The 18589-nt window shown below is 39.6% G+C and overlaps 1 protein-coding gene across 2 annotated transcripts in view; it reads right to left on the bottom strand.

Moving 5' to 3' along the window:
• The window catches only part of LOC124804929 (neuroendocrine convertase 1-like), a 499313-nt gene that overhangs the window by 6606 nt on the left and 474118 nt on the right, over positions 1-18589 (bottom strand). For both annotated transcript variants that reach the window (XM_047265304.1, XM_047265305.1), the window contains exons 13-14: positions 15443-15577; positions 3566-3690 (exon numbers count right to left, since the gene is read on the bottom strand). In XM_047265304.1, the coding sequence (XP_047121260.1) occupies positions 3566-3690; positions 15443-15577 (260 nt within the window). The remainder of the gene's footprint in view (positions 1-3565; positions 3691-15442; positions 15578-18589) is intronic.

Below are 18589 nucleotides of genomic sequence, written 5' to 3'. Positions count from 1 at the left end.
GTAGGTGGAACGAAACTAAAATGAGCTCTAACATGGAAATTAAGCGTTTCCGGACACATGTCCACATAACATCTTTTCTTTATTTGTGTGTGAGGAATGTTTCCTGAAAGTTTGGCCGTACCTTTTTGTAACACCCTGTGTGTTAACGACTTGCCTCTCTATATTCATGAAGATGAAAGTTAGTTCTTTTTGCTGATGATACAAGTATAGTAATCACACCCAAGAAGCAAGAATCAGCTGAGGAAATTGGAAATAATGTCTTTCAGAAAATTATTAAGTGGTTCTCTGCAAATGGACTATCACTAAATTCTGAGATAACACAGTTTATACAATTCTGTACAGTAAATGGCATTGATAAATATAGACTACGAACGGAAGTCTGTTGCTAAGGAAGAATACTCAAAATTTCTGGATGTATGCATTGATGAGAAATTGAATTGGAAGAAACACAAAGCTGACTTACTGAAATGGTTAGGTTCAGCTACTTATGCCATTACGGTTATTAGAAACTTTGGTGATAAACGTATCAGTAAATTAGTCTACTATGCCTATTCTCATTCACTGCTTTCACATGGCACCATCTTTTGGGTGAAATTTGTCATTATGAGAGAAATTATACATTGCACAAAGGCGTGTGATCAGAATAATAGCTGGAGCCCACCGAAGATCACCTTCAGACATTTGTTTATGCCCGCATCTCGTGGTCGTGCGGTAGCGTTCTCGCTTCCCACGCCCGGGTTCCCGGGTTCGATTCCCGGCGGGGTCAGGGATTTTCTCTGCCTCGTGATGGCTGGGTGTTGTGTGCTGTCCTTAGGTTAGTTAGGTTTAAGTAGTTCTAAGTTCTAGGGGACTGATGACCATCGATGTTAAGTCCCATAGTGCTCAGAGCCATTTGAGCATTTGTTTAAGGAACTCGGGATGTTCACAGTACCTTCACAATACATATATCCACTTATGAAATTTATCATTAATAACACAACCCAATACAGAAATAACAGCGAAGTGCATAGCTACAACATTAGAAGAAAGAATGATATTCACAGAAATTGGTGAATTATGCTGCCACAAAAATCTTTGGTCATTTGCTGATTAGTATTAAAAGTCTGACAGATAGCCAACCAGCATTTAAAACCAAATCAAAAGAATTTCTGAATGACATTTCCTTCCACTCAATAGATGAATTCTTAAATATGTAAAAAATTAATTAATTAATTATTTTGTGTAAAGAAAAGCTATGTTAATGTTAAAGTGACACATTCCACATCATTACGAAATGTGGAATTCATGATCTATGTAACAAGCATGTATGTATGTATCTATGTATATAGAACAAGAGAAAGTGGAGAGGTTTCAATTTTAGCTTCCTACACCAATTTAGCTTTTTATGTTCAACATAGCTAAGCCCTGAAGAGACGAACGTTTTGACATATCTTATCCATAGCTAGCAGCAGATTTCAGTTTTTCCTCAAATCTTTAACTAAGTTCGTCTTAATTATGCTGACAGTTTTCAAGCAATTAAATCTTCATTTGTAAAGTTACATCTCACGCTGGTGGATAGGATACCCCATTTGTCCCTTTCCCACTCTTCGTTAGGCTACGAAAATTTGGAAAACAATTTTCCCTCAAATGGCTATTAAAACAGCTCTTAAGTTCCCTAATTGCTTTCAACCAATTAAATCTGTTTTTATAAAATAAGACGTAATGCTGGTTAATTTGATACCCTATTTGATTTTTCCCACTCCTTGTTAGGGAATGAAAATTCGCAAAACTTGTGTAATTCCTAGGGAGTCCTGTTTTCGCTCCACTAAAACATTTGTTGAACATTCATTACGCAGTTCTACAAACTCTTCACTTGTATTTAAAGTTGCTGCTCCTATTTCAACGATTTTTTTAGTCACTAGTCTTATGACTGGTTGATGTGGCGCACCACGAATTACTCTTCTGTGCCAACCTTTTCATCTCAGAGTAGCAATTGCAACCTACATAGCCAAACAGCTCTTGAGTGTGTTCCAGTCTCTGTCTTCTTCTACAGTTTTTACCCTCTACAGTTCTCTTCAGTACCATAGATGCTGGAGCCAGATGTCCTGATGTCCTGTCTTCCTGTACCTTCTTCTTGCAGTGTCTTCCACATATTTCTTTGCTCGACGATTCTGCGGAGAACCTCGTCATTCCTTACCTTATCAGCCCACCTAATTTTCAACATTCTTCTGTAGCACAGCATCTCAAATGCTTCTATTCTCTTCCGTTCAATTTTCCTCACAGGTCATTACTCACTACCATAAAATGCTGTGCTCCAAACTCACATTCTAAGAAATTTGTTCCTCAAATGAAGTCCTGTGTTTCATTTTGGGTCCTCTTTGCCAGTGCTGATCTGCTTTTTATGTCCACGTTGCTCAGCTCAACATGGGTATTTTGCTTCCCAGTTCTGATGCTAAGGTTCTCGCTATTTTCATATCTGCTAATTCTCATTAATTTCGTCTTTCTTCCGTCTACCTTCAATCCATATTGTGTACTCATTGCGTTGTTCATTCCATTCAACGATACTGTAATCCTTCTTCTCTTTCACTGAAAATAGCAATGCCATCATGAATCTCATCATTGACATCTTTTCGCCTTGAATTTTAATCCCACTCTCGAATCTTTCTTTTGTATCTGTCATTGCTTCCTCGACTTAAAGATTGAACAGTAGGGTCGAAAGACTACTTCCCTGTCTTACACCGTCTTAAATCCGAGCACTTTATTCTTGGACTTCCAGACCTATTTTTCCCTCTTGCTTCTTGTACATATTGTACGTTACCCAGCTTTCTCTATAGGTTAATTCTATTTTCCTAAGAATTTCGAACAACTTGTACTATCTGATTTTGTCGAACGCTTTTTCCAGGTCGCCAATCCTAACTTCTTCAGTCTTGCTTTCATTATAAACCACGACGTCAGAACTGCCTTTCTAGTGCCTTCACCTTTCCTGAAACCAAACTGATCATCGTCTAACATATCCTCTGTTTTCTTTTCCATTCTTATGTATGTTATTGTTGTCAGCAATTTGGATGTGTAACCTGTTAAGCTGATTGTGTGGTAATTCATGCACTTGTCGGCTGTTGCTATCTTTGGAATTCTGAGGACTGTTTTTACCCGAAAGTCTGTCGGTACATTTGCCGTGTCATACACTCTACAAACCAAAGTGAATAGTCGTTCTGTTGACACTTCCCCCAGTGAATTTAGAAATGCCGTTGGAATGTTATCCATTTCTTCTGCCCTATTTGATCTTCAAGTCCTTCAAAGCTCTTTTAAATTCTGATTCTAGTACTGGATCACCTATGTCTTCCATGTCGACCTCTGTTTCTTCTTCCATCGCGTCATCGGAAAAGTTCTCCCCCTCGTAGAGGGTACTTCTTCCACCCATCCGCTCTCTCCTCTGCAGTTAACAGCGGAATTCCCATTTCACTCTTAATGCTACCACCAGTACTATTTACACGATATTATTAACACCATACTGTCGTATTAACTTATATGTTCTACAGGTTATTATTAACATCATCTGGACAAAATGGGGCACTGCGACCTGTACCTGAAATCAGGCTGGCTCCTTAGAGCCAGTGGTACGCCGACGATATCGGCCCAGTCCAAGGCAGCGTCTGTCTCTTGCAAAAGGTCTAGCGGCAGCCGCTTTTCCACAGGCTGGATGAACGCCATCTGCAAGAAAAGTGCAGGGTTAGCGAAAAGAAAATTTTGAGTAGCGTTGGCTGCTGATTTAAAAAAAATAAAAAGTAAAAAATTTAAAAAAAACCTCCAGACTAAAAGTTAGTCACGTTTCAAGTTTAAGCAAATAGTGGGCAGACGTTTTGGAACAAGGTTGCATGAAGTTACATGAGGTACCTCTGTGGCTCTGCTGTACCGAGCAAAATACATCCAGTGCGCAATGTGTTTGTGTATGAAACTTATCGTCACATCACGACGCTCACAATTGATAACATAGGTAAAAGTCACACTTCCTTCTGCACTTCCAGACTCATACTCGCAAACTGGTATGGAAATACAGTAACAGAAAACTTACTGAAGTTAAAAGACTTATAAAAAGTCCATAAAATGGATGCGCACATGGTGTTGAATGAATGTCAAATATAATTTTGAAGCGTTGTTCTAACTTAATAACTGATGTCCTTCCTGACGCACGTACTGAAATGTTGGCATATGGAAATTTCACATAGCGATTTAAATTGGCAGTCGTTAAATCTAATTACAAGAAAGGTGATAAGAAAGCTTAAATAATTAACGTCCAATTCCCTTACTAACGCCGTTTTAAAATGTTCGATAAAGTAATGTACGCAAGAGTAGTCTCACATTAAAGTAGAAACAATTTGCTTAGAACATTACAGTTTTTGTGCCAGAACTGAGAATGATATTTGTATACTCACTCACCAAACATTGTAAATATAATGTCACCAACTGGTATTTTTTGTAATGTTTCCAAGCCGTCTGGCTGCATATATCACGTTACTCTGTTAGAGAAATTTGCGTTTTATGTAACTGATGGCTTTACTCACTACTGGTTTGAATCACTCTTAACAAACAGAAGGCAAGATGTTGTGCTGGTAATTCAGTGTTCAACAATGACAGTTGAGAAAATTTCAGTGTCTGCTCTCATAAAGCATAACAAGTAACTTCTGAAGGCCATACAGACGTTATAATAAATCCCATTTGAGAGGAAACTACAGAGAAAATTATTATGATGTTTTTCAAAGAATTATTAACATGTTCTCCTAAAATAGACACTCCTTAAATTTTGAAAGACAACCAGTGTTCAGTTCTATACAATAGTCACACCAACACCTGATGTAGCACATGAGCAGGAGTTACTATACAGGCTAGAACGCTCGAAATTTTTGGGTGCACATATCGTGAAAACTTCAACTGGGAGTAACATCTCACTCAGCTGCTCAAAGAATTAAGTTGAGCTACTTTTGATCTTCGTATAATTGCTATTCTTGCAAACAGACTAATCACCCTCCTGAAATATTCCGCCGATTTTCTTGCCGATTGGCCATTTTAAATACACCATCACAGTACATACCGTTATATTCGCTAACGAAATTCGTTATAAGAAATACGTTACACCACAGTACATACCACTATATTCGCTAACGAAATTCGTTATAAGAAATACGTTACACCTTGAGAAGAATAGTAATGTCCATGTATAATATACTAGAGGCGTAAAATTACTTTTATTATTCATTATTAAAACTGTCGGTGACTCAGAAGGGAATTCAATATGCAGAAACAAATATTTTTTATCGTTTATCTCAGTAACATCAAATGACTGACTTTTCACATAGCATGCTTTAAATCTAACGTAAAATCATTTCCCCTGGTGTTAAAACTACTCATATAAGCCAGTACTTTAAACTCTATTCACATCATTTCGATAAAAGTACCGTTCAAATTATGTATTCAACATATAACCAATCAACTAAAATATAGTTACACTGTTCTGGTGCAGCTCAGTACACAAAAATATGAAGTGTGTAAGACGGTGCAGGGTTTGTGGCTGTATACTTTATCATTATAATCAGTATCAATATTCTTAACACATTCTGTAAACAAACTAGTGATGCGCTGTTACATATAGTTACGCGAGTGTTGCAGTACTCATTTCTCAAAACTTTTCCTTATCTGCTACTGTTCTTACTCTCCTTTGTGTTTGCTCGGTTAACCTTTTTCCTTAAAATCGAGGAACGCTTCGTGTTAGGTTATCATGGAGTAGTAAGTCTAGTCAATCTTGGTTGATACTCTAATCGAGAAGTTTAGGTATGTCACCCCTATGTTTACGTTTGGGTCTGCAGAGACTGTATATGGTAACTGGGTCATTAAAACTGCCAAGCTAATAATTTCATCCCAAGAGTTATCATATGCCACCCCAATTTCAGCAGTCCGCTTAGTTCTGCGTATTAAAGCAGCACACCCTTTCACAAATTTTAGAATCGTATCTGCTGCTATTGATGAGGTATTGAACTGAGTAAGATACATCTCTGAAGCCGACCCATTTTCACTTGTCATCGATGAAAGATAAATAAACGATCCAAACAACGATTTCTGAAGCTGCAAAGTCTGCTGCCAAGGTTGGCTACAGCTGACAGCATTTCTTTGCTATGAGGTGATGAGGAAATAATGTCTACTACACATCTTTTATTTATTTAGTTATTTGCATTTATTTCAGCTGCCAAGGTTAGTGCGTTTAGCTACACTCTTATAAAAACCAGACATTATAATTTGTATGTTACGTGAGAAATATACAGTCTCTTAAAAGAAGTATTCTGTGTTTTGAGATGTGGTAGTATGGACCAAATCAAGACGAAAATTTCGAGTTCATATGTGCTCTAAACTGCACAACTCAAGAGCTATGAGCACTTGTTCATCTTTGTTATTGTGGAACACATTTCTTCTAATGCAAGGATGGAATTCAGCAAACAAATCGGAAAACATTCCTCTATTATTGTCCGTGGATATAGCATGCAGTCAATATTTGATAACGTTAGCAGCGTAATGGAAGTCCATTATTCTACATGGGAAATGGTTCGACGTCGCTTCTACTTGCCATAAAATCATGTCTGCCATTTCCCCTGTAGAATAATAAGGTCCTATTATGCTGGCGTGTACAATGATAAAATTACAATGTAAAAGAATTTCACAAACTTATCAATGCACATACGTTTCATTAGAATTCATGTGTGCAGTATATCTACCCGTAGTTTCCAGGAGCAACAATACCACATGTTTACTGCATGCTGTATCCATGTATAGCAACAGAAGAATGTGTCCTCATTTTTTTAATGCGTTCTATAGAGCTTTCGAAATAGCAAAGAGGTTGCAGTAGAAAGATGTTTTGAGACCATGTTTAATCGATATTTTTGTTTTGTTTTGGTCTGTACTATCATCTTTCATATATATATATATATATATATATATATATATATATATATATATATATATATATGTGTGTGTGTGTGTATGGTGTGTATGTTCCCCCTCTCCTCCTAAACTGCTGGATCGATTTCAGCCAAACTTGGTACACATATCTCTTAGTGTTAGGCAACAATCGCTGTTGTGATAACAATCACCTATCTTAGTTCAGGAGAAATGACGTCATAAACCATGAGATGTGTGCAAACTGCCACCTTCTGCATGCAAGACCTATAAATTTATTGATTCTGTGCTACTAACTACATAAATTTCGTAGAGAGTATCCAAGTGGGTGGATTTGGCACCTCCATGTTTTTCTCATGGTTAGCTTTATGCTGTTTGCTCAACGGTAGGCTCATCCAAGAATTCATTCATCGTAGCTCATGGAAACGTAACTATAAATATTGCTTATAATCAAATACTGAGTGAAATAAACATTAAAGAGACATTATATTACGCACACCATGTTTCGTAATTTGAATACTGTACTTTTACATTTACTAATTTTGCAAGATTAGCAGATGAGATGGAAGGAAGAAAATGGAAATAGAGTGGGCGACTAAAGCATAGAGAGCGGAGCTACGCCGATGAGAAGAGATAAAGCCTCTACCTCCTCTAGAATGCCAAGTGGGTTTGGATAAGATGCAAATTGCAGAATAATTTGTTCTATACGCGTTTGGGTAAAATGGTGAAAGAGATGGAGAAAAATTTAGTGTCCTGGAAAGATACAGTCAAGATTTTGAACATATCCAGTTGTGTATTACAGTTGTGGAATGGTGACATATGTGAGGAGAGGTATTGTGAACACCACATATCAACCGATGAAGTAAAGAGTGCATGTGAAAATCTTGCCGTGTATCCGATCACACTGTGCATCTCTGAGTAAGGAAAGTATTGATGTGATCAAACAACCAAATGTTTCAGACGTATTTTAAGCATGGGTTCATCGCTAGCTCGAGTCGTCTACAGTTTTCACCATTTGTCCGCCGTTTTCAAGTAAATCACAGTAGTAATACTTTGGTGGGACTAAAGACAAGACTTATTGTTATTGAATTTGAAGTCTCTAAATTTTTGGACTGTATGTAGGCAGGTTAGAAATACCCTGAAAGCTACAACTGTTTGTATGTCTGCTCACCCCAATTACGATGCTCTTCCAAAATTATGTCCATGATCTTTTTGATGAAGTAGTATCTGGGTACAGCTAAGAAAATGTCCGCAGATTTTCCTTCGGTGAGATGAGAGAATGACCTGCGACTTCTTATGGTTTAGTTTAAAATCCAGGATTCAACACACTGCTGAAGAAAGATAGTTATTCATAGATGATTTGGAACCAACAATGTTCTTAGGGCTTTCACATATATACAACTAGATACCGTCAGCATGTACATGATAGTCTCAAGCGTGAGGTGTAGGAGAAATACCGTTGATAATAGAACAAGGAAAACAAAGGACCAAGGACGAAACCCTGAGGAATCCAGAGAGCACTTTTTTTTTTTTTTTTTTTTTTTTTTTTTTTTTTTTTTTGACGATGGCTCCTGACCCACAGAGGACTCGGTGTCTGGTTTGGAGGAAGCTGTCAAATCGCAGTATTGTACTGTTTGAGAAGTTCAGCTGCTTCATTTAAATAAGTAGTATATCGAAATAAACGGAATCAAAAGCCTTGCTGACATCACTGTTAATATGGTCACTTAACGACTGTTCAGAGCGTGTTTGATGTAGTTAGTCTCTTTAAGATAGGTGCTATGCTATGGTTTTTTCCTGAAATATGAATGATGTTAATTGTGGGTGTTTTAAGTTTTTAGTTGATCTATTAGATGTTCGTGAGTAATGTACTGTAAGGCTTTAGATACTGCAGGTAATGTGCTGATCGATCTAGAGATGCATGGTGATTTTGGATGCTGGTTGAATTAAGTTTTTCCTCTTCTCAGTAGGATGTCTAATACTAACGAAAGAGAGAGCTCGGATGGTAATATCTTAATCTTTTCAATCGTACCTGTGCCCATTCTATTATTACCTACTTCCTCAGAGCTTCTAATGATTGAATCCCGTATTATGTCTGTACAAATATGCTTTAAGAAGAACGCGTCTGTCGAGGAGGATCTATCTTGTAGCTGATAATTTATTGAAATCTGAGAACTTACTGCTGTTGAGGAAGATTCACTTAATTCGTCTGCAGCGGCTTGGAAAACAATACCAGATCAGCATATCAGATGTTGCGCAGTTTTTTGCATAGTGCTAAAAGGTTTGACAGTGAAGCGAGCATGCCTCATTTTGGCGTAACGTACGTTTTGGTTCGATTTGTTTCGCATCTTCCTATGTACCTCATATAGTTCCGGGGTTGGATTTCACTTGAATGTTGTATGTGCAGAATCACATATATCCGTTATCTATCGCAATTATGCAATCGGACATGGAGCAAGAGCTCCCTCTACTCTGATGCAACGTTTAAGGGCATGTCTGGGATACAATGCAGTAAGTCTGGGGACTCCACGGTCTAATTTTGGCTCACTACTTATGTCCTGCCATTGAGTATCTGAACACTCCTTTTGGAAAGACTCACCATCAACTTGTTTTAACTATCTCTAGACTGTAAGAAGAAATTTTCCGCTGATGGTCTGCTTTGAGCACATTAAAAATATTACACCATAAACAGAAAATCCTGAAGCAGAAAACTGAGTGGCGCGGATTACTTTATCGGTCCTCTTTCTTGATATCGTATGTTAAATGGTGTAGCCGTATGGCTTTTAATGGGTTGACAGGAGAGATGTAATACTCATTTTCTAAATGTGGAACTGTCTCATTAAACTCTCTACGGAGCGAATTTAAGTGCACTTCTGTATTTCTGTCTTCAGTAACAATTACGTGCCGATACTATGACACTAACTATACAAGGTTGATTGGAAGGACGATTAAGCACCAACTGCGAGTGGTTTAAAGGTTATTCCAGTTAAAAATTTATGATCAGACACATATTACTCAGGGAAATAAGTACTCTACTTCACTTTCACCATTTGAATCTGACGTACGTAGTGTCCTCGGTTTTAAATCAGAGCGGACATTCGCACATACATCCTGGAAAAGACGTGGTCGCAGGAGATTTTAATCAGGGTAATACATTTCAGATCCTGACAGGAAAAAATTTGCCAAATCGTTAGCGTAACGGTCGGCGTTCACTCCGGCTGTGTGACCACTTTCATCCCTTAAAAAATAAAGGGCGATTATTCAACGTGATGACACCGCGGTCCGCGTTAAGCGTTTCAGAACAGAAGTGTCTGTCATACAGATTGGACCAATAACGCAAATATTGATTACTAGCTGCCCTTGCTTCGCAATTCAAGGACCTTAACGTATCGCCGTTTTTTATGGAAATGGGCACTGGGGTGAAGTCGGCTTGTGCATAATTCATGGACGGGAAATACACAAGAAGCGCAGGTGGTAAAAAAAGAAAACTGGCCATCTACTGAACACCCCATCAGTTAAGTATTTCAAGTTTCAATCCACCTGTCTCTTAATCAGTATCAGATTTTCCTGTCCTGTTTCTACGTGTGGTTTACGTTCGCTAAGAAGTAAATAACGTTTATCTAACGAGTACAATGTAAACCAAAGTGACGATTAGCTCTCTGAGTCGAGACGTTTGAAAGGCAGTTTAAAAAAGTTTCATACAACATTAACCCACTGAATTATTGAGATTTGACCGGAAACTTTCTTGGTGTGTGCCTACTCTACAAAACGAATATTTTCTTTAAATTTTGTGTTTCTAGGACCAATGATTTTTGGGCTGAGTTGCGAAATCGGAGGCATTCCGTGTGCAAAAAACTGCATACTGACTTCACTCCCAAAGTGGTTGAGCTTAACAAAAATATTTATTAGAGGGCGCCGACGCTAGATAATGTCCCATCTACAGTTTTAACCTCCCCCCTCCCCCCCCCCCCCCCCCGCCACACACACACACAGATACACACACACACACACACACACACACACACACACACACTTGCCACCACAACAACGTTGACAATTCCTTTATATGCAGGTGCTGTCCTGTCATCTGATACATTCTTTTCGTCAAGTTCTCCCACCTATTCGAATTCAATACCTCCTCATTCGGTATTCGATTTAGCCATTAAATCTTCAGCATTTTCTCTGCAGCACTCCATATCAAGAGCTTCTCCTTGTCTGGGATGCTTATCGTCTACGTTTCATTTCCCTACAAGGCTAGAGTCCAGACAAATACCTCGACATAAGATTTCCTAAGAGTGAAATTGATATTATACGTTAACAAATTCTTCTTTTTCCACAATTCTTTTCTTACTAGGCCACCACCAGTATTATTATTATTATTATTATTATTATTATTTTTTTTTTTTTTTTGCACAGATAACACAATTCCTGTATTGTTTTCCTTTTACATCTCCTAATCTAATTTCCTCACCTTCCCCCGATTTAATCCAATTACACTCCATTACCCTTGTTTTACTTTGGTTGATATTCAATCTTATAATCTCTTTTCTAGACAGTACAGATATCTTTCAACTGCTATTCCAAATCCTTTGCGGCGTCTGGCAGAATTGCACGTACATCGGCAAGCCACAAAGCTTTTATTTCTTCTTCCTGGACGTTAATTTTCTTTCTGAATTTGTCCTTGGCTTCCTTTACTGCTTGCTCAGTGTGCAGACCGAATAACATCGGAGATGGACTAAGTCCTTGCTTCACTTCCTTCTCCATAACGGTTTCCCTTTAATGTCCTTCGACTGCCATGGCAACAGCCTATTTTCTGTACAATTCGTACATAAACTTTCACTCCCTTTGTTTGATGCCTGCTATCTTCAAATTTTCTAAGAGTGTAGATCAGTCAACCCTGTCAAAATCATTCTGTAAACCAACAGTGCTGTAAACTTAGGGTTGCCTTTCTTCAATCTACACTCTTGTTCAAATTTAAAACAACAAAGCGCTGTTTGCCCATCCTGTGTCTAATTGATGATGTAATCATACAACTGTCAACCAGATGTCCGTACGATAGTATTCCGCACGGAAGATGGTATTCCGGTCAACGGACAACCGCTCCAACGATGACGTCAGGGCACCTATGAAATGAGGTAGTGTCAGCCGGGTAGCTGCACATCCACAGTCGCTGTCTACGTAGTCACAGAGGGTGCAGTATGGCACAGAGAAGATTCCTACCATACTGTCTGCAGTGGAAGGCCAGGAAAAGAAACAAAGCAAATGGGTGTGACCCGATGGCTTAGGTAGATCATTCTACTGTTTCTCAGATGTGGCGAGAATGTTTAGAGACCGAAACTGTATCCCAAAGACCAGGGCAGTGCCGACCAAGTGTGACTTCATAACACAGGACCGTTATTTGGTTGTAAGAGCACGAAAGTAACACCTTGGTGCTGCACGCAACTGCTTTGTGAGCTCGCAGGATCCATGGAATTGTTGTATCGAGGAAACGGTGTTTAGAAGGCTTCAGCTGAGTGGCTTTCAGAGACATCCTGTATGTCTACCTCTGATGCGTCTTCACAAAAAGGAACGTCTTTAGTGGAGCCATCAACATCCCACCTACGCGGTCAAACGGTCGGCCAATGTTGTTTTCATAGACGAGTCCCAATTTAGTCCGAACAGTGATTCTCGACGGCTTCGTCTATGGAGGGAACGTGGAACCCGATTTCGGGACCCAAACATTGTGGAAAGAGAGCGATATCGTGGAGGATTCTGAATGGTGTGGGCAGGGATTATGTTGACCACTCGAACACCTCTTCATGAAGCAGTACGGCTAAATCGGCAAGGTTTAACTGCCGTCAGTTATCGTGACAAGATCTTGGGACCTTATTCGCGGTTGTTACGAGGTTCTGTGGGACCAGACTTCGTACTGATGGACGATAATCCTCGACCTCGTAGAGCAGGGGTGGTTGATATTTGCTTGAATACAGAAGATATTGCATTAATGGCGGGGCCTCCTCGCTCTCTCGACTTCAGTCTCATAGAGCATGTCTGGGATGCACTAGGGAGACGGCCTGCATCACGTCAGCATCCACCGACCACTCTCCGGAGCAGTTCTGCATGAAGAATGGGCATTGTTGCCTCAACGTGAGGCTGATGACATCATTCACAGCATGCCCCGTCGTTGTCAGGCCTGTATTGTCAGGCCTGTATTGTCAGGACTGTATTGCTGCCAGAGGTAGTAACACCCCACACTGTGCACATGAACCACTTGTCGAAATGTGTGTGCAAAACCGTAAAGTTTGAAAAAACGAACAACATTTGTTTCTGCCGTTATGCATGTTGCAGTTGCTTACATTCTTTATTCTTTACGTTGTTTCTACTTTACTACCACCTGTTTATACTGTTTTACAGCAAAGTAAAATCAGTCTTGAAAAATTTCCGTTTGTTGCTTTAATTTTGGACTCCAGTGTATATACTATTGTAAATCGTAAGGTCAATATTTCCTCACGTGTTCCTATGTTTCTTCGGAACCCAAGAAGATCTTCTGTGAGGTCGGCTTCTACCATTTTTTTCAGTTCTTCCGTAAATAATTCGTGTCAATATTTTGCGAATATGATTTATTAAAGCGAAGGTCCAACAGTATTGTCACATGTCATCACGTGCCTTCTTTGAAATTTCAGTTACAACGTCCTACTTGAATTCTGAGGGTGTTTCGCCTCTCTCATATATGTTGCACATCAGGTGGAATAATTTTGTTATGGTTATGGTTATGGTTTCTATAATTCTGAGGGAATATGTTCTATTGAGGGGACTTCTTACCACTTAGGCCTCTCAGAGCTTCTTCACGGTTATCATATCTCCCATCTCATCTTCGCGTACTTTCTCTTTCTACACTGTTGTCCCCAAGTTTGTTTCACTTGTAGAGCCTCTCTACGCATTCCTCAGACCTTTCGGCGCTTTGTTTAGTACTGGCTTGCCGCCGGAGCTATCGATAGTTGTAGAGTTACTCCTCATTTCCCCTTTCATATAGGCGGCATGTATCTTTCCTGTAGAGACCCATACACGAGTTGCGTTTCAGCCACCTATCCATCGGTAACCTCTCTGTATCACTGCTAAGCTACTAGTAACGATACCTGCGCGAAACAAACCCGAGACATAACCTATCAGTAGCGAATGTAGGGTTGAGAGAAAGAAAGAGTAAAGTGGGCATTACTGTTGTCAACAGCAAGTACTCCGAGTGAAGAGAGTAAGTTTGTTTCCAACCAAGGCATACAGTGCATATAGTCAAACAGTGGAAAATCCAGGATGGAATCTAACAATATTGTGAAAAGGGAAGTTGCTACTCAGCATATAGCGGAGACGCTGAGTCGCAGATAGGCACAACGTAAAGATGATTATAAAAGGAACAGAAAAATTGTGTACCATGCTATCGCTACTGCTCTTTATCTTACAAACGACAAGTCAGGCGACTTCAAACGTAAAGTAATTACATTATAAACACGCCAAAAATCTTCTTCGTGAAAGCCAACACCCCGATGGCATGTATACCAAACAATCAGTTGTCAACAAAGAGTCATCAGTATCTTTGGGGACGCTCTTATTCCCCTGTCGCGGCCACGAGAGAGAGAGAGAGAGAGAGAGAGAGAGAGAGAGCTACTTGACGAATGTCGTGACGAGAATGTAGCGTATCTAATGAGATACGGAATCCTTCTTAGTTACGCCATATACCCATGTAATCTTTAGCATTATTCTGTAGCACAACATTTAAAAATATTTTATTCTGTTCTTGTCTTAACTTTTTTGTCATTCACGTTTCATTTCCGTAGAAGGCTACACTGAAGAAAAATTCCTTCAGCAAAGACTTCCTAAAATTTATATTCGATGTTAACACTTCTCTCCTTTTCAGAAACGCTTTTGTAGCTACTGCCAGCCAGCATCTTATATTCTGCGTACCTCGCCCATCAGTTATCTTGGTGACCAAATAATAAAACTCATCGGCTACTTTTAGTGTCTCATACGTTAATCTAATTTTATGCGCATCATCTGATTTAATTCCACTACATTCCATTACTATTGTTTTATTTTTGTTTATATTCATCTCTACAACACGCTATCCATTCCGTCCAGCTGGTCCTCTTGCCGTCTCTAAAAGAATTACGTCATCGGAAAACCGCAAAGTATTTGCACAACCTGATTAAAAGAAGGAATTGACTGAGAGGACATATCTTGAGACATCTAGGAATAGTCAGTTGCTAATGGAGGAAAGTGTGAAGTTAAAAATTGTGGAGGGAGACCGAGGCTCGCGCATAGTAAGCACACTGAAATGGATGGAGGCTATGGCGGAGAGCTGCATCAGACCAGACTTCCCACTGAAGACCACAACAACAAAAACCTGACAGAGACGCTGATATCAGAATGAGTCTTGTTGGTTTGTGAACGATGTGTATCCGTCGAGAAAGGGATAAGGGACGAACTGCGTCAGGAAATGACCTCGTTTACTTTTCGGCTCTCTCTAGAGCATAACCGGAGAACATGTGCCTACCTTTCTGTGCACGTGGTTGTAGTCATCATCGTAAGCTCTGGGTCCGCTCTTCAGATGTTGAGGCGCATCCTTGGTGCCGTGCAGAATCAGCGACGCCGAGATAAGCTCTCCGCTGTTGTTCGCTGAGCCGCCTTGCTGCAGACAAAGACAGAGGGGTCAGTATCTGCATTTGAAACCAGTAGAGTAAATTAGGAGCGTAGCGTAGTCATATGGAATCATCGGTTAATGGCTTCAATACTCGAATTGTTTTCTAGAGAACAGATTATGTTCGCCAGACTACTGTTAATTTTTTGTTTTGTATCTCTTTGTAAATATTATCGTTACAAATATTGAATAACTTTAACAATATGACGTTTTTAAGAGATTACTTTCTACATGAACAAAGACTTTTTCAAAATTGAACTCCTAAAGGTACTCAACAGGTTAATTTTATCGATGTCTCGACGCCCAGTCGAGAGTATTTGTCCTAAAAACGGGAGATGTTGAGGAATCATTCATTATGTAACGTAGGTGCTCTGTCAAAAATGTTTTACTAAGATATGCTAAGTGCATGAATCAAATATTCGTTGTTTTGCACTTGGGTGCGGCATTTTTTCCTATTTCGCAACTCGACACCCAACCTAAACAATCGGTCTTAGAAAGAAGATATTTCGAGAAAATATTTCTTATTTGGCGCAGGCGTACATTGTTCCATATCTCCTTCCTAATGTCAATAATTCACTGTATGGGTTTGGTACGAAAGCGTATTAAATATTCCGTTCCACAACTCGCTCCGCGGAGAACTAATCGTCAATGTAGACTGCAGTACAGGTTCTTAGACGAAAATGATCCATTTAGCAATGAATACAAAAAACCCATAGAAACACAAAAATAAGAGCTGATACGAATAAGAGACAGATGAGTGCAAACGTGAAGAACTTAACTGAAGAGGTGTTCAGTTCATAGTGACTTTTCCATTTTCCACATTTTCGCTTCCTGTATGAGTACACACAAATGTACATTCCTTTTCTAGTTGTTAAAATAAGCGCGCTGATGTGTAAAGGCGCAAGCCTTCTAGTTAAACGGGCAGGAAAAGTACTGTTAACTACACCAGTAGGAATATTAAACTACTGAGGCTCTCTGTACCTCCATCAAGCACTAGCCCTGAATTCTCACGATATTTGGACGGATTAGTTGCTTTCTGTGTTCAGGTGATGATCTCGACTGTTAGCTACATCAGACGTAACTCCCAAGGTTTCGCACATAACAATGCAATAAAGAACACGTGAAGATTACTTTGGACTTCCGAAGTCTTTCGCCGAACACAGAGGCGGTGTGGCATGCAACGTACTCTTAGGACGGCGACCTGAGATTTTGATTATATATATACATATATATATACACACACACACACACACACACACACACACATATATATATATATATATATATATATATATATATATATGTGTGTGTGTGTGTGTGTGTGTGTGTGTGTGTGTGTATGTGTGTGTGAGAGAGAGAGAGAGAGAGAGAGAGAGAGAGAGAGAGAGGGTTACTTGCTTACAGAGGGGGATAAAAGTAAAGGAACACCGCAGAAACAACACATTAGCATGCCTTATAAAATGTAGGATAACAGTTGCCATTGAAAACAGCTACCAGCTGTATCTGAATGGATTCAGGTTTTTAGGCTTTTCAAGGGAATCTTACAATATCCTTCCTACCTAATAGTGGCAAATTCAGATAACAATGATGGAGGTGGATAGCGACTACTTCTCTCGAAAGTACACCACAAAAGCTGATTAATGTTGAAATCTGGTGCTAATGATGGGAGATGCGGTATTTCATACTAGTTCTCACAAAACCAGTTCTGGAACGATGCGAGTGGTATAAACAGGGGCCCTATAGTCTTGGAACACGGCATCATCACTTAAAAACAATCATTGTCTCACTCGATGCACCAGATCAGCCAAAATTATCACATTACCCTTGGCAGTAAAGCGGCCTTGTAGAGTAGCTTTGGGGTCCATAAAATATCACTATATGGCAGCCCTGCCATGTTTAAGTTGGGACGTAAATTCGGCCAGTGTGAAACAAACCAAATTAGATGAAATAGCTTTCTTCCATTGTTCCTTAGTCCAGCTTTTATGGTTTCGGCGTAACATTTTGCTGTTACGGGCATTTGTATCATTGATGGGTGATTATGAAATTCCAGCTCGTCTTGTAACTGCCTGCATATGGAGCTCTCCCTTCAGTTGTGCAGTGACTTAAGCCTCTGTCGTCCTCTTACTTTTCGTTGCAATCCTCTTCGATGGCCATCGCCGAGATCACTAAACATACACTTCTGCTCGCGTTGTGACTTGCGGATCATGTTTTCCACTTTCCCTGCTTGCAGTATAAATCTTCAGCGTCGTGCCTCTTGAAACACCAGACACATCGGCTACCATTGTTACGGAAGTATACATCAACGAGCACCAATAATACGCCCACGTTCAAATTTACTTGGTTCCGACATTATGCACTCACTGCACAGAAAACTGTTGTCTTCTCTGTTAACACTTACTACGTATTGATGACACAGAACAGGTCCCGTTCGTGATCAACAGAACATTGCAGCCCGCAGGTTTATCTAGCCTCTGCATTTATCTCCAAGCAATGGTTTCTCGCGGTGTTCCCAAGTTTTTTTCAATCCCTGTACATTAACGGCAGGGCGCAAGAGTGGACTGCATGGAAATCCTAGGCAACCTGGTGAATGTAATGCGATCTTCGGCAATATGTCATCCTGGCAGCGACTTGTTTGTCTAGATATTAAGTGTTTTTCCCAGTTTTGTTTTATTTCGCTGTGTCCATCCCAAGAAAGAACTTAACGTTGAAATTTTTAGTTATTCAGGGACCACGAACCGCTGTAAGAATGATGCTGAGGCTGGAGTTGCCATTTACATTAAGAAATGAAACAAATATAAAATACTGACACGCTCCGTTTTTGCACTGTTTATCGTTTCGAAGCTTGCTTTGCAGAAGTAGGATTTATGGGCACCTCCTAGTAGTGGTCACCATACGCTGGTCTCCATCTGATGATTTTGTGTTATTTATTAAACAATTACATGAACTAGTAAGGTTTTTATGTTTTAAAAAGAATGAGGTACCGTAACATTAAGTGTAGATTTT

The sequence above is a fragment of the Schistocerca piceifrons genome, chromosome 7, assembly GCF_021461385.2.
Source record: "Schistocerca piceifrons isolate TAMUIC-IGC-003096 chromosome 7, iqSchPice1.1, whole genome shotgun sequence".
Lineage (NCBI taxonomy): Eukaryota > Metazoa > Arthropoda > Insecta > Orthoptera > Acrididae > Schistocerca > Schistocerca piceifrons.
Note: the sequence above shows the minus strand (reverse complement) of the source record. Positions and strands in the feature narration are given on the sequence as shown.